We start from the raw sequence: 24792 nt of genomic DNA on the forward strand, positions 1-24792 counted from the left end.
TTATATCATCACAGAAATGTAAATTATTTATCCACTTCTCTTCTGCAAACCATTATGGTTTTTTTTTTTCTTCTCGTTTTCAGCGACTCTTCTGCTAACCAGACCACTTAGCATCTTACATCACGGATTGGAAGCATGCTTTGGTTTCTCTAAGGTTATCATGACAACAGAAAAAGCATACGTTTATTGTCTGTATAGCAAGGCGTAAAATTGCCGTGACCTGGCCTGCATGCTTATTTGTGTCCTCTCTTGACGTGTGAGCGCTTGTTTGGGAGATGTGAAAAGAGTCTGTGGCACATTCCTGTGGGTCTGAAGCTTTTTACTGCCTTCTCTCGTTGTGATGACAGAGGCGTGCTGACCGGTGGCTCTGCGTTTGCTGTGCAGTTCCAATCAAGTGCCTGTCGAATGTAGTTTTCCCCCTTAGAGCAAAATGACACTCTTTGTCGTCCACTAGAGGGAGGCCTTGTATTTTCATACTGTTTTGTTTGTGCGGCAGACGCCATTCACTCAGAGTAACTTGTGATTGGCTGCAGAGACATGCTTGGATCTTATATTGTGACCTTTGACTGTGAATCTATGGAGGTTTTTTACACCTTGTTGTTCGTGTTATTGTTCCGCCCAGTCAGAAGATAGAGAGCCATTCACATAGTGCAATTTCTTTTCTCTTTTTTTTTTTTTTTTGATGATGTTGTAACATTTTTCTAAGACAACTAATTGCATATAGCTTTAAGATATTATTTTTCTTTTTTTTAATATAGTTAAAAATGTTTCCTGTACAAATGTCATGTTTAACTAAGAATATTTTGACATCTAATACATTGGCATTACCCAAAATATAATAATAATAAAAAAAAAAATTGCCCATAACTTTTGAAGTTGGGCTGTCTAGCATAATGCATTAAGAACTGGGTGATCAGTTTAAGAAAAAAAAAAAAGTAAATGGCAATGGGATTTTTTTTTTTTTTTTTTTCCTAATTTGTGCATGACTTGTTATGTGGAGAAGCATAACGCTCCACGTTTCTTCCCAAAGTTGTTTTTGTGTGTTAATGTTTTCTAACAAACAGAAAACACTTTATATATATATATATCTTGATCAGTGTAGAGCGTCGCACCGGCACTGTTGTGACTTTTACATCGGTTGAAATAAGAGTAACTCTGTAGCTCTTCAGATTTTAGATTAATTTTAAAAGGGCTGAATGAATAAAAGACGTTTTAATGTTCACACCTACATAAAGAAAAAACATTTTACGAGGCATCTAGTACGGTCTAATAGGTTCAGGCTTGACAACGTGACAAATTGAAAATCACATATTTGGATTTGTATGCAGTTGGAAACGCAGTGAAATCAATCTGCGTTAATGGTATCTTTACATTTAGACCTACATCCCAATTTGCATACTTTCCATTATCCCAAATAAGTATGTGAGTGACTTCACATACTTGCAGGATTAGTAAGACGTTTAGCGTTTTTTTTTTTCTTTCTTTTTTCATCTGACGGATAAGGAGCTACAAAACTTATTTTTAAGTGTATTCCACTTAAATTATACACTAATTCTGTTCAGAAGTCTACATTCCCTTGATTTGTCATATTGTTTGTTGCCTCATTGATCAACAGTGATGGATATACTTAAATCTGTTATATCAGGTAATGCTAATTAAAAAAAAAAATATATATATATATATATAATTTCAGATTCTGCAATGGGGCGTATAAACTGCAAATAATTATTTTTAGGTTATGAATTGAATATTTGAATGCAAAAGTAAAGGGTACATGTAAAGGGGTCTGTGATATTAACACCCAAATTTCATGATGTCCAAAAACTGTACTGTTTTACTACAGACTTCATAACGTACTTTCCCATCATCAGTGAAGTATATACATCAAGTGTGCACTAGAAGTATGTAAACTGGGATGCTGCAAAGATGACGCAAGAAGGCAAGATCCAACACGATCAGAAAATGAAGGAACAGATCTTTTGTAAAATTCAGTCTGTGTGTTTGTTGTTTCTCTTTTGCTTTTTGGCAGTTAGTGGACTGTAGAAACCGCCGTTGTTTGGATGAGGGCCAGGGTGGCATCATTAACTGTGGAGCAGGAAGTGTTGATAAGACACCGCCCTGCCAACAATGTCTGTGCGCTGGAAAGTTGTACACGCTCTGGAACGAGAGGATGGCGGTTGGTCATGACAGTGGCACTGCACAGATATCTCCTGCTGTGCAGGATCATGTGATGAGAGGCCACAGTATTGTAATAACAGTGTGTGTGTGTGTACGTTTGAATAGATGCGGTAGAGTTAAGCATTATTAGCAGATTTGCACTTTTAATTTTTATTTTGCATTAAAAGAGATATCTGAGAAATGTCTATTACAACTTTATATTGTTTGTCAGAGCATCATAATGTCACTGCTTTTTGTCCTTTGAATAAGAAATCCAGACATCCTGGTAAATTCTTCTTTTGGGGGAAACAAATGATGTCAAGAAAAAAAGTGTTCAGTATCTGTAAACAGCAGCAGGATTTCTTAAATGTTTATATTTGTCGTACTGGAGAATGACGCTTATTCCTTTCGGACAGCAAATGAACTTATGAATATGTGAATCTATGAAATTGGAGTGTTACTAAATGGTACAGATGCACTAGTTTCTGTGCGTTGTGAAGGTGTTGTTACAGTAATGACTCTCATATATTCAGAGGTGTGATTACTTTGATTAAAACATTCTTCTTTTTTAAACACTCAATGCTCCTCCAAAAATACTTCAAATCCGAGCAATGAGATCTTCAGTGTAAGAGTGGACAGAACTGTGCATCCCAGCTAGTCCAAAGTAGCAGAAGCAAGTTGAATGGGTTTTAATGATGGTAAATGTGCTGTTTGTTCTGGTGCGTAGCTGTGTGTTATTCACACTATGTGCAGCTCTAACTCTGTTTTGCAGGTACTGACTGTTTACATCTGTGTAAATATTCTCATCTGTTCATGTGCGTGCAATGGTTAATAAACAGAAGCCTGTGCTTTCAATTAAATGATCATGTATTACTGTTTTTTTTTTTTTTTACTATCACCATATTCCTCTGACATTTCAAAACTGAAACACTGCTAAAACTCTTCTTTGGCGTTGACATCATTCCTAAAGCAGCTGTTTGGAAGCTGTGTAAATGAAATATGTCTGATACAACAGGACTAATGGTCCCTAGTTAAAAGACCCTTTTGATTTATTTTCTTCTACAACACTAAATAGCAACAAGCACCATCACAAAAGCTTTCTATATACACATTTTCCTTAAATTTCCTTTTAGCGTGTACCATTTACTTCAATGTCTGTTGACTTATCACCATAGACCCAGAACAGCTCTCACTTGTTCTGTCCAGTGTGAAGAAGGATCAGGTAACGTGTTCCTTATATGGTCAGAACTCTTAACAAGAGCACATCCTCACTGGAATCACATCCAGTCCAACATTTACATCATAGTCCGAGAGCATTGCAGAAAAAACTGATTTCCGTCGGTTTATAGGGGAAAACAGCAACACTTTCACCCAATCACATTGTTATGCTTAGCAAAGTTTTTGCAAAGTCAGTTTCTATTCTTACATTAAAGTCATCATGAAATGAAAATGGCCAAATATTTTTCTTTCTTCTTCTTTTTTTTTATTGCAGTATAAATGATTTATCCATGCACATCATTCAATTCATGTACCCTCAAAATCTTTAATCAAGATAACTTCCCTTCCAACAACATCTGTTTGATGATGAAGGCGGGTCACTCACATGACATCACAACAATACACTGTAAACTCGAATGCTCAAAATACTTTATTGGTTTGAGTAGGACAAACTTAAATTGAAAAAATTAGTTTAGTTAAATTAACTGCTATGAGTATTTAGAGCTTTCTTTTTCTTATGAGTTCACAGCACTGACATATCTCAAGTATACTGAACTGGTTCATTGTTTTGAGTTGTATGGACACATTTCTTTTAATTTAGACTAACTTAAGTTTAACAGAATCTGGGCTGTGATTTCTATTTCCTAGCATGCTTTGCCCATGGCACTCAAAAGGGGGAGTAAATGTTGAAATTAAGTGTTATATAATGTTATAATGTTAAGGGAGATTTAATAGTGATTCATGTTTTGTTATTCTAATTTAGAAGAGTTTCTGTTAATGTGGGTCTTTGGAGAATTACCATCATGGTGACTCTTCTCACCATGGTGCCGCTTGTCACCATGATGGTAACTCTCCAAAGACCCACATTAACAGAAACTCTTATAAATTAGCATAACAAAACATGAATCACTATTTGAGAACTAAAAATGTTGTTAATTGCTATCAAAATGTATGAGTTAGATAACTCAGTACTTCAAGTTAGGAGAAATTAACAGGCATGAGTACTACAAACTCAAAACTTGATAGTTCTGTTTACTTAAAATTGGGAACATCATAACTCAAAAAAATTGAGGTTTACAGTGTAGCAAAGCACAACCATCAATCAATCTCAGTGGACCAAATCATGTCCATGTTTCATGCTGACTTTAGTGTCTTAGTTACAAAAACTTTTGAACATATACACTGCTATTGCACAGGAAAAAAAGATGCTGTTTCTTGTCCTGAACACACAGTTCAGCCTTTTAAGTAATCATGTAATTGACTGAATGTATCTGTGGTTTTATTATTCATTTCTTTACTTTATTCAACAACTTCTTTACTCAAAAGCTGTTATGAAAAGTGCTTGTTTGGAGATAGATTTCACAAAAATGTATGCAACTGAACTTTTGTTTGACAATCTTTCTGGGATATTGCTTTTGTGACAACTAGCCCCTATCTTCCTATCAATAACTACTAATCAAAATATGGCAGAAGTGTATTTATTGGCTCTGTGACATGCCAGGACATAAATAAGCATAAATGTGCCTGCTGATGCCAGACCGTTCACAGTGTCTGTTCTCCATGTCAATGATGTCTTTAACTGTTTGGAGGCTCTCCAGGGACTGGAGGTTGTCTAAAGGTGATGATATTTGTGTGCTCTGTTAATTCCACAACACTGTATATGTCACTATAGTGTCATATACAAGAATGTAGATCAACTGTCGAGGACTTACAGCAGTAAAAACTTCATCATCTCTGAAAGCTATGAAATCATCTTAGTGGTCTGGGTCTTTTTTCTGGCATGTAAGGAATGTGTTCTAGCATAAAGCATCTGAAGTGATGCATTAGAAGTCTGAGCTATATCATATAAACATACTAGATTATTTATCACTACACACTTCAATAATTTGACATTCTCTGTAGGCTTTTATACACAATTGGTTAAGCACAAAGAGTGAATTCCAGTCTGACGTCATTGTTGATATGAACAAAGTATTTGGATCATATCCTGATTTTTTTTTTTTTTCACTCCCCCTTGTGGATCTTTTTAAGCCCAGTGATCCTGCAGACGAGGAGGAGACCATCTCTCATCACCACTGCGGAAAGCTGCCATCCACACTGCTCAGTGCATACTGGTAAGTGTGATCTAGGGTTTATGGTAGATAAATGCAAATAGCTCTTTCTGAGGGATTCTTTAATAGAAATATAGTAAGTGATCAGGTGAAAGACTAAACTCCAATGAAACTGTGTAACAGGTAAACTAATCTTACTTATGTCACATTTCTTTTTTTATGACACAGTATAACACAAAAAATCTTCTATTGTCAACAAAATGTATGAATCTTTTTGTTATGGAAATGAGTTTGTGCACATGGGTTGTCTTATATGTTACTTGTATCCAAACAAATGCTAAAATTAAGCATTGTTCTTAATTAGACTTTTCCCTGAGCCACATGTATAGAATTGTACTTTTATACTGTAAAGATATTATCCATTTTGGGTAACGATGAGGCGTTTAATGCTGTTTGTCCCATGTGGAGTGTTTTGAGTGCCAGGAATGCTGATGGAATTCTTATTGGGATCAAATTCCTTTACACAGATAAGATCCTACATGCTAAAGGGACAAAAATGAATATTTTTTTTGGTCGGAATTTCAGTTTATCCAGTAGAAGACCATTTTATAATGTCATTAGGATATTTTAATATTGTTTATGATTAAATGAAATGAAATTTTTTTTATGTTTATTTATTTATTTTAAATATAGTAGTTTTTTTTTCTTTGGAAACATATTTCTCCTTTTCCATCTGACTCATATCCTGTGCAACTTATCCACTGCATGCACATTACATCCTCGGTTTTGTTTTCAACCTGAAAGTGCCAAAAGTGAAGTACCTTTGCAGAATGTTAGTGTCAGTAGAAATCATCCTGCCATATAAGGACAAAGTCTTTTTGGATCTCACACACCATATAATCGGATACTGAAACTCTTCAGCTGAACAGCCTCAGCCTCAACACATCTGCTGTAATCCACTAGGTGGCATGAATATGTCTAAAACGCAACATTTGTAAGCTTTGGAGGTCCTAATTAGGAAATGTGTTGCTCTGTGTGCTCATTCTGTCCACTGTGGGCGCAGTTGAGCGGCTGATGCTCTCCTGTCCTCCACAGCTCTCGAGAGGCTACTCACTGCAGAGGCATAACCTCCAGCTCCCCCTCTCTTGACCTACTGTGAGCATGATGGGTGGAGCTGCATCCCCCAACCACACCCTAATCCTACCCATAACCCCATCTCTCCACCCATTAAACAGGTTAAGCTCCACCCTTGAGCTCCAGAGAGGTGGAGCTGGAGGTCATTATGCTCTGCAGCGAGCACTACTTGCAGCTCTTCCTGATCTCTCCAGTTGTGACTGGTGTCACAGTTCAACCAAGACTGTGAGCATATTTTAACCCTATGAAGCCTACTGGATCATACTCTTACTGTTGTCTAATTGAGTTTGTAAGTAAAAGGCCTTTTATGTATAAAAACATCCACCTTCAGGTTGTGGCACAAGTGTTTTTAGCTTTACTAATTTTTATAAAGTAAATGTAAAAATGACTTTTCCATTTTTAGAAAAATCATGTTAAAATGTAAGTATCAAATCTAATTTGAGGAATATCAATTACAAGCTATTATTATACATTACAAGCTATTATTATATTATAGGTTAGGGTTAGTACTAAGTAATTAGCATATTATTATTCTCTTGTGGAAATAATATAGATGCTCACTCTTGAGATTAATTTCAGGTCATTTTAGCAATTCTTAACTTATTAATTCTCAGTCTTGTTCTTGAGAACATTTAAAAATGTTGGTCATGACCCTCTAATAGTGATTTCACATTTTATTTAATATTCATTCATGTTTATTTTTAATGTTATTTAAAAAAAGATTCAGATTATTTGATAGTTTGCTGTTAAATTTCGATTTCAGAGAAAGTTGCATAGAGTAAGATAGGCACAGACTCAGACTGATTCATCCACTTGAAGGATCAAATGGTAATATTTTGAGGCAAATGTAGAACACACATTGTTTTCATTTGTCATGTGTCTCCTAACAACAAGGTTCATTATTCTGCATGAGCTTGTTGTGTGCGAAATGACCTGAAAGTCTTGTAGAGTGTGATCCTTAGTCATCCCCAGTGGGTAATCCACAGGTTTTCTTTTTAATCATTTTCAAAGTCTGCAAGTATATAATACCAATGTTTTAAAAGTTGTGTAGTGTATTCCAGCATTTATGTAGTCTGGCTATCTCCAGACCAAAGCTCAATTTAAAATTGAACATTGGTCTGGGGTGTTTCCTATGTATTTCCTACTGCACAAGAGACGTGATCAACGAACATTATTCACGCAATTGGATAGTCCTTCAACCAATCAGATCAACAATCCGGGTGACGTCTACTTTGAAGAGCGATGAGAAAACTCCAGACAGGTTTACCAAAAAAAAAAAAAAAAAAAAAAAAAAATCCAGACACGTTTACCGTGTGTCTCAATCAGCTCCCTAGTTCAGTAGTCAGGGCACTGATCAGGGGATCAGCCACATTCACTTGCATGATATACTGCACGACCTAGGGAACTAGGGAGGTAATTGAGACGCAGGTTTAGTTTGTATTGGTTTGTAGCATTGATCCGCGGTTTGCAGAAGCAGCAATGGCATCAAGCGATTTTTGCAGGTTGTGCAAAAAACATGAAAGTGAGTGGTATTTACACCCACTCGAGCAATTTGTTTGCTAACTAAAGAAGTCATTCAGCATCGCCGAGAGTTTAAAAGGCGACTCTGATACTGTTCTGGTTCAATGTAAATGAACGCGGAGTATCCGCTTGTTAAGTCGTGACGTAAAGAACGCCGTTTCCGGGTCCAAGCCTCGACTCGTTTCACTTAAGAATGACATCGACGGCCGTTTATGAGCGCTATTTATTCATATTAAACATCAATCATTTAAAAAAGTTAAACATTTTAAATACTTACAGTCTACACAACAGTCTCCGTGCTCACAGCGTCACAGACATTCATATTTTAATGATTTATAAAAGATGAATCACTGTCTGGCCATCTGGAATTTTGATATGGAGATAAAGGTTGTAATTATATATATATTTTGTAGTATTACACCACATTGTGTATGTATATTAGCACCATTTGTTGTTTTCTTGTGGTATGGATAGAGCGTTTTTTTATTTTTTTTTATTTTATTAAATCTGTAGGTATGGATAGAGCGTTAGGACCCGGAAGCGCTGCTGCGTGACGCCAGACTTAACAACCGGATAGCTGCCCTAAACTACGTCATTGTCAAGACAACCAAAAAGAATTCCAGTCAGCTCAGGCGGCGCGAGATTCAAGAAGCAGGGAAACGAAACATATAGAGCAAATATTAATATTGTCTACCATCAAGGGGCATTGAAGTAAAAGAGTCCTGTACTCACATCGTGAAGCAAACCACCAAAATAACAGCAGAGAATCATTGTGTCATTAATCTCTGTTTGTAATCTTCCTTTGAGGAGACTGTCGGATCAACGCTCTGCTACATTTCTTTCAGATATGGTAAATGCTTAACACAATCGGCGTGACTCTGCATTATTATTTTGGAGAGACGGGTACATCAGATAGAGTTTGAAAGTTGCTTGCCGTCGCTTCTCTATCGTCATCGTGTTATACCCACCCGTGTTATACAAGGTGGATAAGCCAGTCTGTGATTGGTTCCCGCAAAAGTGTAACAGCGCAGCAGAAATGAATGCACGGGTTTCCAGACTGAGTTGCCGAGCGAAATCAAATCGCCGGCAGATCAGGCTGGATTTACCCAAACTAGCATTTATGTACATTTTATAAACCAGAATATTGACTTAAAGGTTTAGTTCAGCCCAAAATGAAAATTAATTCATTTATTACTCACCCTCATGTCGTTCCACACCCGTAAGACCTTCGTTCATCTTTGGAACACAAATTAAGATTTTTAGAGAGGCCTCTATTGCCAGCAAGACAATTAACACTTTCAGATGCCCAGAGGAGAAATAAAATAATATTTAAAACAGTGGTTCAACCTTAATATTATAAAGTGACGAGAATGCTTTTTATGCACCAAAAAACAAAATAATGACTTTTCAACAATATCTAGTGTTGGCCGATTTCAAAACACTGTTTTGAAACACACTTTGGCAGTTGAATAAGCGATCTGAACCACTGATCTGTTCTGCTAAGTGGGACTCGAACCCGGATACGCTGGCATGGGTGTCGGGTGCTCTAACAAGGAGGCTAAAGACTGCAGTCTCTATTGTCAGTCGCTAGAGCGCTTCTTGAGATCAGGGGAGTGAGGTTTATATGCACAGCTCTTACCGGCCTATGTCCATTACAGATTCATTATCAGAATATGAGCAATTCTGCTGTTAATCCCAATTTTCATGCTCACTAAACAAGGTCAAATTGTATAACGGTTACAAGTTCACTTGTGTTTCACAACTCCTCACCACAGAGACATGAATGTGGAAATCTCTTGTCTAATCTCAACATTCTCAATGACAATGATCTGTTATGGCACTCACTTAATTGAGTGAAATGGATGTTTTCTCCAGAACCGGAGAAACCATGTGATCTGAAACTTGTCTGTCAACAGTCAAAAATTGCATGTATTTACACTTAAGAAGAGTTGAAAATCTTCCAATGCGCTCTACTAAGTACATTGTACGTTGTTGATCAATGAGATGGAAAACACTGGTATGCTGACCTTCACATCGCTGACCGCACACGTTGTCATGTTCCCTAACTGTGTACACTTGAACGGTCATCAGATGAGTCACTAGCCTGTTAATAGTATTCTGATAAATTGAGTGGATTTATCTTTGTAACTGAGAGGCTTTTAAGAAACATTCCTGGAAAATCTGAAAGTGCAGATGCCTATTTTGGTTACATTTAATTCCTAATGAATAGATTTGATAGATTGCTGAATCCAAGTAATAACTGAATAGCGCAAGATCTCTGATGAGAGATGAACTTAATTGCTTGCATGTTTAGGAGAACTGGTCCATTCACTTTTATAAACCATAGTGCTGTTTTGTTTTTTGTTTTTTTCAGTTCGCCCCAGACTTCCTAATATAACTTGTTTCCTCACTGACCCATTATTTACTCAAAAAAAAAAAAAAAAATGCTGGGTTAAAAACAATCCAAGTTGGGTTGAAAATGGACAAACCCATCGGTTGGGTTAAATGTTTGCCCAATGTGCTGGGTAGTTTTATTTAACCCAACTATTGTTTAAAAATTACTGTATGGCTGGTTTAAAATGAACCTAAAATTGGTTGGAAATTAAAAATCAATCACATAATTACTAGAGGCGACAGTAATAATCAAAAGATTTAATAATAAATGTCTGCAAATTCCTGTGGCAGACCTTCAGCTGTGATCTGCTCTCTAGCAGAGTTTAGATAAGAGAAGAGAGGGGGTTGTTTTAGCGTATGATGCCAGGTTGTTTAAACAGGGCTATTTTAGGCCTCCCACAAGGCAGGATCTTAGTAAAGGACAGGTGGATCTGTTTCCATTGTCCACCATGCCTCAACGCTGACCACCAATGAGTCATTTTCTCAACATTTCATCCAGACACACAAAAACACTTTTTCTCTACATATTTCTCTACATATAAAGTGTCCCCAAAAGTATTTGGACACTTTCTGAAGTGCAGATGCCACTCTTTTCCATTTAAAAATGGCTGGATGTAACCTAAAATAAATATCAAACCAAGTGACATCTGCAAGAAAAAGCAATTCACTTTTCTCAAGACTTTCTGAGATGTTTTAAGTGGTAAAAATATGCATTAGTTTGGTGTGCATGTGTCTAGAAGCCATGTCGTGTTTATCTTCCAGGTGAGATGTTTGTGGATGAGTTCAGACTGCTTCGGACCTTTCATGGAAATCATATGTTCTCGTAGCCTTTGCTCAACTCTGTCTGCAATCATTAGTATATGCTTTTGTATAATATCATACATAGTTGTTCATGAGTTACTCCAGGAATGTTGGCTGGATCCAAACGAAGCATAGTTTTCTTCATACATTACTATCAACAAACCCAAGAACTTTCAGAAATGAGAACAGAACGCTCCGTTTTATTCCAAACATGGTTTAGCTGAGATGGTCTAAAGTCCAAGTTTATTCTTAAGGATCAAATTGAGAATCAAAGAACACTTTTTTGTGTTCTTGAGAAGCAATGAATCTTTTAACGTCCACTTTTCCAAGTTTTAACACAACTATTGTTTAAAAAGAGAAGCCAAATGCAATACGAAGTGTACTTCACAATATAAGCACAGTTGTTCTTGGTGAACTCATAAAGTTTATGCCTTTATTCTGCTCTCTGATATCACAAGCAAGGAATTCAGATGAATTCAGTTCCCTCTCTCTGGCTCCCTCCCCTTATCTTTTGCAGCATAACCTAACATGGAGAGGGCAGCTGATGCTTTGTTTGGGATTACTTGGTTTGTGATTCAGGAGGAAAGGCCATGGGTGTGGTGGACAACTGGGGGGCAGGGTGTAGGCTGGGGTCGTATATATGACAAATACCTAAAAGAGAAGAGTGGAGTTCCCCTGTAACTCTTTGGCTGTTTGGTTCTCTCCATCCACCCTTCCATCTCTTTCATTACCTCAAGGCTTTCCTGTATATCCCGAAAGCAGACATGACTTTCTACAAGCACTCAGGTAAAGATACACTGTGTGATGGACAGGGAGTCATGAAAAACTTTTGGTGGATTCTCCTCATTGACATTCTCATTGCTTTACTTATCATGGGACCTTTTTGCTGGATATGATTTATAGCTGAACTTACTATTTAAAATTTTAGCGTCAGTAAGATTTTTATAATAAGAAATTATTCTTAAGCACCAAATCAGCATATCAGAAGGATTTCTGAAGGATCATGTGACACTGAAGACTGGAATAATGATGCTGAAAATTCAGCTTCGACATCACAGGAATAAATTGCATTTTGAAATATAGTAAAATAGAAAACAGCTTTGTAACATTTCTCAATATTACAGTTTTACTGTGTTTTTGAGCAAATAAATGCAACCTTGGTGCATAAGAGACTTCTTTCAAAAGCAAAAAATCTTACTGATGGTTAATGGCCAATAGAACGCTTTGTGGTTTGTCCATGAAAATGGCGGCATTGGTTTTGCATGCATGGCTTCTAGAGGATTTTCTGTAAAGTTTGCTTTATATTTCCAGTATAAATCAATATTAATCTTAAAACCTGTGCAAAACTAGCCCAGTATAACCCAATGTATCAAAAGCAATCATTTCATTATCTGTGTAACTGTGATGGTGAGCTGAGGTAGCAGCTGCAGTCAAGACATAGTGCTCAAGCTAATTCATGGATTTAAGTGGTACAGAGAGTCTGTTCTTGTGACTTTTTTTGGACTACATTTGTTAGTGTCAAATTTAGGTGCCTCAATCAATGTTTGCTTTAATGTGGACATGCTCTCTTTGGTTACCGTTCTCCACATGGCTGAATTTGATCTCGTGTTGACCTTTCAAGCAGCATTTGCTCTTCGCTTTGGGACAAAGCGCTCCATTTGATAACACTCTGACAGAGCTAGCTAAAAATGAACAGCTGATGGACGGTATCCCAAAAGGCTTAGGGACTGGGCATACTGCTCAGGTCAGAAGGATGTTTTAGTTCACAGAAGCCACAACACTGAATCCGTCTGAAGTCAGGAAAAAAAAAAAGACTTTTCAAAAGATTTTTTACAAACCTGGTCAATTTTGTTGGAAGTTTCACCTAGATTGTCTTATCTCTCTGGTAATATCTTGTCATATATATTAGGATGTATAGATTTATTATAAGGTTTTTAGGTCAAGGCTTCATCTGTGGATTTTCTGTGGCATCATTCCCAAATATCTGTTTTTAGGAATGGTGGAAATGACACTAAAATATTACAATGTAAAAAACAAACTTTTTCACTATTGTCAAGCTGTTTGTCAGTGTTGGCATTTCTCTTGATGCTGTGATCAGTCTTTTGTGGTTCTGACCTTCAAGAATCAAGAATCATATTGTTGTTTTGATAAAAATCTGTGGAATTTAATGAATGTAACCATGGAGACAGCTATTTACCTAAGTGCTAACAATAGGATGTTGACAGAGATAAACTCCATTGGGGAGAATGAGTCATGTACTTCTAAAAATACAGTTTTACTTGTCAACGGCCAGAAAATGCAGCTCTGGCACTATCGGGGATGAAGTGTGGCCACATCTGTGGGGTGATTTGGCATCTGTCTTTTCAAGCACTTTCCTAAGTTGATTGTTATGTGGTTGCTAGGTTGTGTTTACAACAGATGCTGAGGTGCAGACAAAACATTTATCCCAACAATATTTTACAGTCCAGGGGACAAAGCAAATATCAATACGAGAAAGAAGTATATATGTGCCGAATCTGATCTATGCTAAGTGCAACACTTTTTATGCCCTGTTATAGAAGAGTAGCTATCCACATGTCCTGTTCATTATTCCAAGAGTATTTAGATGTTCTTCTGTAATTGAAACAGGAAATGCCTGAGACTTTGTCCATTTAGAAGCCTTTTAAAGGGATAGTTCACCCAAAAATGAAAATTACCCCATGCTTTACACACCCTCAAGCCATCCTAGGTGAATATGACTGTGTTCTTTCAGAAAAACACAATATGAGATATATTTAAAATATCCTTAGTCCTACGTCAAATGCATATGGCTGTCGTGCCGGAAACTCATTATTTTACTTTATAAAGTTTTAAATAAGGATATTTGTTTTACACAAACGCATCGATTCACTTCAGAAGGCCTTTATTAACCCACTGGAGTCGTATGGATTCATTTTTATATGGATTGGTTTTTGTCTTCAAAATTTGGGCTGCCATTCACAACCATTATAAACCTTGGAGGACTAAAGATATTTTTTAAATATATCTCTGATTGTGTTGGTCTAAAAGAAGATATTCATATTCAATTAGGATGACTTGAGTGTGAGTAAATCATGGGATAATTTTCATTTTTGGGTGAACTGTCTCTTTAAGTGTCCAAGGCAAATCAGTCCCTGAATTTACACAGATTCTTGTTACGTTATACTGGTCCCTTGTGGTGGCTTGATGTATTGCATAAATCGGGAGGCTACTGTATGTTCACAGCGCTGAAGAAAAAAATGATGAATGTTGAAGTGTTATATAACAAATATAAATCCCTGTTTCAGTTTGGGTCAGTTCTCCACAGGTTTGATAATGTGAATAAAGTATGTGTGGAATGGTGGGGGATAGAGACCACAAATTTGATCTATTCAGTTTTGTTAATGGAGTTAAACTGTAGCCAATGAACAATTCTCAAATTGTTTGTAAGCTCATAATAAAATACATACAAACAGATCACACATTTTCCATCAAATCCACAGCATATCTATGGGAATGAGAATGACCCAGGTGTCAGGTGGTGTGACACTCACAACAGTGAAGATCAATAGTGAAGGCTTCGCTCGGTGGGTGTCAAGATGGTGTCCAATTCAGCGTCCTGCGGGAGTGCTGACTACAGTAATAATAACAGGCCTAATAATATATTTTGCAGCTGAGCGATGCGGGCGGCGACTACAAGTCGAAGTACAGACAGTGATCTGTCCTTGATATGTTTAGATACAGCGTAAGAAAGAAGATTGAAAAGAAAAAAGAAGATGGAGAAGGAGAAGATGAATACAAAATAAAATAATTTTATAAAAATAAAATATTTTAAAATGAACTGCTTTTGTGTTTGTCGTTGTTATGTTGAGTTTTTGGCTGTTTAGCATCTCATCTACTATGTTCACCAGTGATAACACCCTCTGCTAATAGCTCCGCAAATTGTGAATATATTTCTGTTCTTTAAAAACTTTATTTTTACAATAGCCTGACTTCGTCATACTCATATTCTAGGCAGAATGTGAGTCTGATACTGCTCTCCCAGATCTGTCTGTGGCATACCAATCAAAGATAAGATCACTTATCTAGGGATTACTATAATGAAAAATGAGGAGGAGAGATGCTCTGTAAACTTTAATTTGATTATTGATAAGACAAAGAAAAAGCTTAATCATTGGCTGCAGAGGGATTTATCCTTGAAAGGACAAGTATTGTTGACAAAGGCAGAAGGTTTATCCCGTCTTACATATGCAGCTATCCCCTTGTTTGTCAACAAAAAGCTCTGTAATTCCATTGACAATTTACTTTTCAATTTTATAAACAAAACACATTATGTGAACAAATCTGTTATCATGAACACCTTTGAACGTGGTGGTTTAAACTTTATTGACTTTACAACCCTTAATAATACTTTTAAAATTAATTGGATAAAGCAATTTCTAAATAATCCCACATCTACATGGAATTTTATACCTAACTATATCTTCTCTAAGGTTGGTGGTCTAGAATTATTACTTTTATGTGATTATAAAATAGAAAAAAATCACTTAATTTTATTTAAATTCCATAAACAAATGCTCTTAGCATGGTCATTAATTTACAAACATAATTTCTCCCCACAAAGGTGCTTCATCTGGAATAATCGGCTTATTAAATTCAAGAATAAATCCTTATTTTATAAGACTTGGTTCAATAATAACATTATTTTAGTGTCCCAACTAATAAATGATAGTGGATCATTGCTGAATTATTCTGAATTCCTTAACACTTTTGGCATTCCAATCATCCCAAGAGAGTTTGCAATTGTTTTGGATGCCATCCCATCTGGTATTTTAACTCTCTTAAAAGGGGCTGGAAAACCAGCTTGCCTACCAGATCTGGACCCTAAGTTGACCTCAGTTGGTAAAGTATGTTTTGCAACAACAATGAGGAATAATAATCGTAATATTCGCTCTTTATTCCAGAGAGATGTCACAAGCATACATAATGTTGTTTCCTATTGGTCTAACTTTGTTGACAACCTAAATTGGGGGAACATTTGGAACCTTCCTTACAAATACCTCCTTACGAATTCTAAACCTTCTTTTATAGCTTTTGGTAAGGAGACGGAACAGTACATAAATTCCATTTATGATTCAAAAAATAAGAAGGCTGCTAAAACCATTCAGTTATGCTCTATCTTTAATGTATTTATTTGAAATTCCCCCTGGCTCTGCTCTTATCTGATATTTCTGTATTAATGACTCTATTTGTTGTGTTCTTATTCTTTGTATCGTACAGATTTAATAAAAAAAAAAAGAGTCTGATACTGCTCCATTGCACTTGAATTATGGGGCGTGTCTTATCCGAACCAGTAAAAAAAAAAAAAAAAAACCCTCTGCACTCAATTGGATAGACCTACAACCAATCAGAGCAACGCAGTAAGTGACGTATGTTGAACTTGTACTTAAACTTTTGCCGAATCCCGTTAGAAGGACGGCAAACACATCTTTCCCATCGACAAATGCCTTGATTGCGGTTCGTATGTCTTTTAAAATGAATGCGCTGTCGATTTCTTTTATTACAGACGTGATTTATTACAGACATCTTACTTCTCCAGCAGTCATCGTTGGTGAAAACCAACCCTGCGTTCCAATGTCCATACTATCCATCCTAAATAGTATGTGAGATTAAAATAAGTGTGCCCCAATTTAGTATGTTGAAAAGAGTATGCCAAAAGTCCCCGGATGGTCTACTATTTCCGGTAGATTTTCGAAGTGTGGATTCGTGCACACTATAGAGGCTAATATTGCCCACAACCCATTGGGCGTTGGACGAGGATTCAGTTCAGAACTACAAACACGAGTAAAAAGTGTTAAAAAAACTACAAAACATGGCGGATATACACGATCAACGCTGAGAGATTTGAGTGACTAATAATCAGTTTAACCTGATAGAAAATATATATTTAATGTTACCCGTGTTATTTTTCAACTGCAAATACCAATGTGGACTTTTATAAAGATCCGAATGGCAATTAACTTTTAAATGCATCATTATGCATTAATATGAGGAGAGTTCTCCACATGAAAGTATTCTCTCCGATACGGTAGGAAATTAACTAAATGAAATGTGGAGGATGTAAGATGATTGACAGGCCAGTTTACGGTGACAGGATGCGACAGAGAGAAAAGACGCGATTGTATGACATGTTAGTATGTCCCAAAGCTTGTCTACTCTTTTACTACACTCTCAAAAGTAAGTACTTTTTGTTAACAGAAAGAGTACATACTTTTAGGGCGTAGTATAAGTAGGCGAATTGGAACGCAGCACAATTCAACCCAAGCGCTCTTTGATGACGTAGGTGGTTACGTAACCGCAGATAGCCTGTCCATCATCGATTAAAGCCCGCCCTAGCAATTTGATTGGCTCGGCCTTCTGGGAGCCGAGCATAATTACTCCACAATGGATCGAGTCCAGACCGAACTTCCCGTCCAAAAAATGTTGTGGGCGGGGTTCGGGCTGGCACCCAGGCTATTTTTACAACATACGTATACTAGATTGCTATGCTCAGACTCTGGAGTTTAAAACATCTCACAGATCCCTCATTAGTTTATTTCATTAGTCTACTAACAAGGACTGTTACCTATAAAAAACAAACTAACGTTATAATAACGCTCTGGGAACATTAGAATAACGTTCTACAAAACAAAAACTAACGTTATAATAACCTTCTGGGAATGTTAGAATATCATTATTATAACGTTCTACAAACCAAAAACTAATGTTATAATAACATTAAGGGAACGTTAGAATAGCGGTCTAAAAACCAAAAACTAACATTATAATAATGTTAAGGAAACATATTTTTTGGTTTGTAGAATGTTAATCTAACATTCCCAGAAGGTTATTATAACGGTAGTTTTTGGTTTGTGGAACGTTATAATAACGCTATTCTAACATTCCCAGAAGGTTATTATAACATTAGTTTTTGGTTTGTGGAACGTTATGATAATGTTATTCTAACGTTCCCCTAGCGGTATTAAAACGTTAATTTTTGGTTATTCTAACGTTCTCTTAACGTTATTATAACATTAGTTTTTGGTTTGTAGAACATTATTCTAATGTTCCCATAATGTTATTATAACATTCCACAAACCAAAAACTAATGTTATAATAAGATTAAGGGTATGTTAGAATATTCTAAAAACCAAAAAAATAACGCCATAGTAACGTTAAGGAAATGTTATGATAACGTTAGAATAACCAAAAAATAATGTTTTTAATGTTAGTTTTTGGTTTGTAGAACATTTTTCTAATATTCCCAGAATGTTATTATAACACTAGTTTTTGGTTTGTAGAACGTCATTCTAACGTTCCCATAACATTATTATACCGTTTGTGGAACGTTATACTAACATTCCCTTACCGTTATTATAATGTTAGATTTTGGTTTGCAGAACGTTATTCTAATTTTTATCTATAAAAATATTTAGATATTAGAATAACATTAATAGAACATTAGATTAATGTTAGAATAACGTTTTACAAACCAAAAACTAGCGTTATAATAACGTTCTATATACAAAAAAACGAATGTTATAATATTGTTCTGGGAATGTTAGAATAACGTTAGAATAATGTTCTACAAACCAAAAACTAACATTATAATAACAATAAGGGAACATTAGAATAACATTCTGGGAATGTTAGATTAACGTTAGAATAACGTTCTACACACCAAAAATTAATGTTATCATAATAAGAAAACGTTCCTAATTAAACAAAAACTAACGTTCTAGGAACCAAAAATTGTTATCTGGGTTTGAATCCTTCAGTCTTGTTCCCGGGACCACTGATGCTCTTAATTTGAACATTTTAATCTGACTTCATTGTTTAAAATACCAATTTGGCAGTCCTTTTTATACTTTGTTTTGTCTCTGCAGGCCCCCGCAGCTATCTGAGCTCCACAATGACTGAGCGTTTTGACTGCTTCTACTGCAGAGACAACCTGCAGGGCAAAAAGTACGTCAAGAAAGATGACAAGCCCGTGTGCGTGCGCTGCTTCGACAAGCTCTGCGCCAACACTTGCGCTGAGTGTCGCAAACCTATAGGCGCTGATGCAAAGGTGGGGGTGAATTAAGTTCATTTAAAGAGCATTTTACATTGTGCAGTGCTCACAGTGGTCTCTCTATCCAGGAGCTGAACCATAAGAACCGCCACTGGCACGAGGACTGCTTCCGCTGTGCCAAGTGCTACAAGCCGCTGGCCAATGAGCCCTTTGCTACCAAGGATGATGGCAAGATCATGTGTGGGAAGTGTGGAGACCGTGACGGATCGCCTCGCTGCCAGGGCTGCTACAAAGTGATTACGCCAGGTGTGTGTACAGTTGTCACAGCACACAACAGCCTTTTTCGACACAAAATATCTTGGCCACATGCAGGGTGTTGAAAATGAAAGACAAGTTTTTGTGTTTCTCTTTTAGGATGTAAGAATGTGGAGTACAAGCATAAAGTCTGGCATGAAGAGTGCTTCATCTGCTTTGAGTGCAAGCAGCCCATCCGCACCCAGAGCTTCCTGACCAAGGGTGACGATATGTACTGCACTTCCTGCCATGAGAAGAAGTTTGCTAAGCACTGTTTCCGCTGCAAAGAGGTCAGTTAGGAAAACAACATTATACTGTCAAAAAGCTTCACGGATTACCTGAAACATAACCTGAACTCTATATGTGCGGTTATTAAAGTGCAGTACACAGCAAAATCCCTATAGTTAAATCAACTCTGCTCAGATTGCATATGGTCCCTCTCTATATAGTGTTACAGTAACACTGAAGCAGAGTGAAAGTTAATGAGATAATTAAGTGATTGAGCATTAGTGATGAACACCTGCTGTTAACAAGCATAATCACTGAAAAGAAACACAATAACTACAAAGGACTTCCAGCCACAGCCTTAGATGAAAAGATAAAAGACATTAAATTTCTCAAGAACTCCACAAACAGCATGATCTCATTAACTTTAACTCTGCTTCGGTGTTATTTTAGCTCTATGTAGAGAGGGACCATATGTTCTCTGAGCAGAGTTGATTTAACTAAAGGGATTTTGCTGTATACAAAGTCGTTATTATAAAATTAAGTGGCATTACGTCACAAAAGTGTGAACTTGGAGGAAGATTGCGAGGGCTTAGGGTTCCATTTGGGACAGGTCCTAATTGGACTGATAATGTATCATCAATTAGCCAATTAAATTAGACCAGAAATTCCTATCAGGCACGTTCTGATTCCTCTGTTTATGTCTAAATCAGGCCATTACCAGCGGTGGGATCACCTATCAGGACCAGCCGTGGCACTCTGAGTGCTTTGTGTGTAACACATGCAGGAAGCCTCTGGCTGGAGCTCGTTTCACGGCCCATGAAGATCACTTCTACTGTGTGGACTGCTACAAGACCGATGTGGCCAAAAAGTGCTCTGGATGTAATAATCCCATTACAGGTATACATGTGCGTCTGTCCCAATATTAAATGATCATTCTTTTTCCCACAATTGCAGAAAACGTACACTTTTATGTGTACAACTTCAAATTTATTCAGAATCAGATGAATATAAAGCAACACTAATAATTGCAATTATAATGGAAAAACGTCCATAATTACACCTGTTGTCTTTCTTCGTCCTAGGATTTGGCAGAGGGACCAACGTGGTGAACTACGAGGACAAATCCTGGCATGAATACTGCTTTAACTGCAAAAAATGCTCACTCTCCATGGCCCACAAGCGCTTTGTCATCAAAGGAGAGGACATCTACTGCTCTGACTGCGCCAAAAAGCTGTGAGGGCCTGATGGGATGTTACAAGGCTGATTAACAAAAGCAATTAGGATTGATGATGTGTCGAAAACTAGCAAAGCTTTGAGTGTAAAGAAACCAAACTAAAGAGAAACCAGTGAGGGTGTTTGTGCTGAGAAATCACTGGAAGTTTGAGATTATTTTTATAAAGTTATTGGAGCAAATAGCGAGTGCTATGTGAAGGGCTTTTCTTATGCAAAACATGTAACTGCAATCGTAAATGTAATCGCTGGATTTGCAAACCTAACAATGCATTTTAAGCTTCAGTTATTGCAACGCTATGGTAAAACTGTGTGATGCCATAATAGGAATACAACATACATTGCAAGATTTAAAGGTTTAGTTCACCCAAAAATGAAATTTCTGTCAAACCCCTTAGACCTTCGTTCATCTTTGGAACACAAATTAAGATATTTTTGATGAAATCCAAGTTTTTTTTTTTTATTATCACCCATAGAAAGCAACATAATTACCACATTCAAGGTCCAGAAAAGTAGTAAAAACATCATTATGAAGTGACAAGAATACTTTTTGTGCACAAAAACATAAAAATAACTGTTTTTGCACACAAAAAGTATTCTCATCGCTTCATAAAATTTTCAGACCTTAAATGTGGTAATTTCATTGCTTTCTCTTAGGGATCAGAAACCTCTTGGATTTCATCAAAAATATCTTAGTTTGTGTTCCGAAGTTGAACGATGGTCTTACGGGTTTGGACATGAGGGTGAGTAATTAATAACAGAGATTTCATTTTTGGGTGAACTAACTCTCTAATGTGTTAAAATAATTCAGTAAATTCATTTTTGCTTTGTGGAAAAAAAAAAAATGTTTTGATTAATTTTTTTTTCTGGATAATTCCTATGAAATGTTGCGATGATGTGTCATTTTATTAACACAACTGTAAGAAACAAATTGAGCATGAAACAATAAATGACTCCAAAGAACATTTTCTTTTATCTTCCAAAACTTTATTTTAACAATTTATACTTTTCCAGTACATTTTTTAGATATATTTACAAATATAATTTGTGGTCAGGGCTATTTCAAGACAAGAAACTGCTCTAACAAAAGCAGATCCTATTCATGACCCTGGTCGAGTAGAATGATTGTCATGGCCGAGGTAAGCTCACGTGACACGTTAAGATATTAATATATGAAAATAATATACAGCCCATTCTGCATCTAAGGCACCGTCCTATTCTACCCCTGTATCGTTTACAATTGACATTAAACAGTTTCAGTTCTGATGTATACAGCACAAAGGGCTCCAAAGGTCCTGTTAGTGGAAACAACATCTGCATCGGAGTGAACTCGTCTGAAAGTGGCTGTGCTAGTATATTACAAAAGCAAACGTAACTAACACATACACACATGCCTCAATGATTGAGTCTGCAGCAGCTACAACACAACTTGAAGCAGTTTTAGAAGTTTAAAATGAGTTCATATTAAAGGCCAAACCAAGGGGTCACAATGATCTCAAACCCATTTCTGAATCGCACTGAACATGTACACAAGTCTCATGCCAAGCGCTTGTCATTTATAACCTCTGCAAACACTTTTCCACTGAAGTCTAAGAGCCTGAGTCAAAAAGAAATCTGGAAAGTGACTATTATACAACAAAAGATAAAAATAACAAAGCGGATGCATATAAAATAAAAGAAGAAACACATTGAGGGATCTACAGTATTTCTAAACACGGATGGAATGATATAAATAAGGAAATTTACTTATCAATTGACCAGCTGTGGCCATTGAACGGTAAAAAAAAGTCTGTAAATAATATTTTAAAGGATACTCTTTAGCAATTTACACAACTACAGTACACAAAGCCAACTGAACTCTTCAAGCATATATAGACCAATCATTTATTACAAACGTCTCGACATTTAATTCAAGTCAAACGCTCAATGGACGAATGCCAAATCCTTACAGATAAAGTCTAGTGCACACATCACTTAAACGTCCCTGAAAGTCCAAACGAGAGGCGACATGCTCATCGGTTTCTCTGCAAACATCCCTGTTCAACCTCAAAGCAGCTTCACAATCAAAAAGCCACCCTTGACTTCGCTTGCGCCCTCAGTCCACATTCTTTTTCCCTACTCTCGTCACTTTACACTCTGCTCAAAAAAAGATAAACATGCACTGCTGCTGTAACTTGCTGTGCACTAGTAGTTAGACCAGGCCCATAAGTGTGGAACATCATTTCATCTTATAGTATACTACACTATACAGTACACCAACCTGCAGCCTAGCTCTTATTCCCATCCACAAGCATGGCTAGACAGCCTAATACTGATTTACATAATACTTAGAAGAGTTTTAACTATATATTTATGCATTTTCAAAGAGAGAACCAAATTTAGTGTGGTTATTTATTCCATGAATGAATGGTGAGAAGTGAACTAACAGTAACTGTATACAAAGGAAAACATCAGGACTTGATAGTACAGTACAACCCTGAGGGGACGTTTGGGAATTTGAGAACATTAAGTCATTCAAGTTTAGTTACAGAAACACGTTTCTTCAAACTCCAGGGAACAGACATCAGAAACATGCAAAAAGTGTGCAAGGATGAGTTACAGTAATTGTATATTATGCAATAGATTCATGCAGACATCCAAAGTTATTGAGGGTGCACTTAAATTAGATATTTGATAACTAATCATACTTATGTACATGTTTATTTACTACAAAACAGGAACGTACAACATAAAAACCTCATTAAACAGAAGCCACAAGTGTTATGCCAGTCTGCATTGAGCTCCATCATCCTTCAATCTCAGAGCTCAAGGCAGTATGAACACGTTTGCACTCAATTTGAATTAAACAGTCTGGTAAACGGATTTAATGAAACATCTTGAGAGGGATTTGCTATCTGCAAGTGTTACACAGTAGGAATGCTTCTCAGCGGGAGTTCTTTCACAGGGAATATGGTGTTAAACACTATACAGTGGTGATGTTTATTCCTTTGGAGCGGAGAAACAGAAGCTCAGATGTAAATATCCTGAGGTCACATTTAAAAGCACATCCGAACTCGAGTGTTGCTGCACCAGCAGGTCACATTCCTGAGCTCCGCTCACAGTTCAGGCACAGGGTTTTAATTATTAGTATGTCTGTGACTGGAACCGCCATGTCAGCTGAAAATATGCAAGATGTTTCCTTTCTAAAACACTCTGCACTGACTCAATAACTAATCAGATCCTTCTACAAAACGCTTAAGATGAAGTTATAATGAATTTGTATGTGCCACGTGAACACCTGAACTGGAATTTAGCAAAAAAACAGTGCACGTGGTAACCGTCATGAGACAGCAGCCGTTTAAATGTGGAGAAGCCACATGAATAAATAAAGTTGTCTCCACATTTAAAAGACAAAAAAAAAAGAAGAAATTCAAATGACAATATTATAAAGGTGAAGAGCTGCTAAACAAAGATGCAAGCACACTGAAGGAATCTATCAATTTCCCTGAAGCATTTCTTTAGCTCGTTTCTTCCAACTTGTGTTTATTTTCTCTTGCTTTATCCGTCTATTATCTGCAGAGGCTGTGCGGCACTGTGCGCTTTCCCTGGCTGTCCAGACGAGTCTGAGCTCTGAGGCTCAGCTGGACGTGACTCGTGGAGTGCAATAATCAGCAGGCCTTAAACAGACCTGCGCATTCACATCTCTGAGAGAACAAGAGAAACCAGGTCAAATTCATA

At 36.8% G+C, this 24792-nt stretch overlaps 2 protein-coding genes across 17 annotated transcripts in view; one reads left to right on the top strand and one right to left on the bottom strand.

Moving 5' to 3' along the window:
• Window positions 1–5405: 5405 nt before the first annotated feature.
• Window positions 5406–22033, top strand: fhl1a (four and a half LIM domains 1a). Of its 2 annotated transcripts, none has more exons than XM_067386763.1 (6): window positions 5406–5489; window positions 19199–19380; window positions 19452–19629; window positions 19738–19907; window positions 20556–20742; window positions 20928–22033. In XM_067386763.1, the coding sequence occupies exons 2-6, from the start codon at window positions 19225–19227 to the stop codon at window positions 21080–21082; spliced, it is 846 nt and encodes a 281-aa protein (XP_067242864.1). In that variant the 5' UTR covers window positions 5406–5489; window positions 19199–19224; the 3' UTR covers window positions 21083–22033. The 2 variants fall into 2 exon arrangements, with proteins under 2 accessions (XP_067242864.1, XP_067242855.1); XM_067386754.1 differs by lacking the exon at window positions 5406–5489 and adding an exon at window positions 11897–12062 and having other exon boundaries at window positions 20928–22032.
• map7d3 (MAP7 domain containing 3) overlaps window positions 21909–24792 on the bottom strand; it is a 36364-nt gene continuing 33480 nt past the window's right edge. For all 15 annotated transcript variants that reach the window (XM_067386654.1, XM_067386717.1, XM_067386712.1 and 12 more), the window contains one exon: window positions 21909–24758. In XM_067386654.1, the coding sequence (XP_067242755.1) occupies window positions 24751–24758 (8 nt within the window). In that variant the 3' untranslated portion in view covers window positions 21909–24750. The remainder of the gene's footprint in view (window positions 24759–24792) is intronic.

Source organism: Chanodichthys erythropterus, chromosome 1 (assembly GCF_024489055.1).
Source record: "Chanodichthys erythropterus isolate Z2021 chromosome 1, ASM2448905v1, whole genome shotgun sequence".
Classification (NCBI taxonomy): domain Eukaryota; kingdom Metazoa; phylum Chordata; class Actinopteri; order Cypriniformes; family Xenocyprididae; genus Chanodichthys; species Chanodichthys erythropterus.

Coding starts and splice junctions, on each gene's coding strand:
- fhl1a (XM_067386754.1), top strand. CDS start 12,041: ATGACTTTCTACAAGCACTCAG. Junction 12,063..19,198: donor GACTTTCTACAAGCACTCAG/GTAAAGATACAC, acceptor TTGTCTCTGCAG/GCCCCCGCAGCTATCTGAGC. Junction 19,381..19,451: donor CTATAGGCGCTGATGCAAAG/GTGGGGGTGAAT, acceptor CTCTCTATCCAG/GAGCTGAACCATAAGAACCG.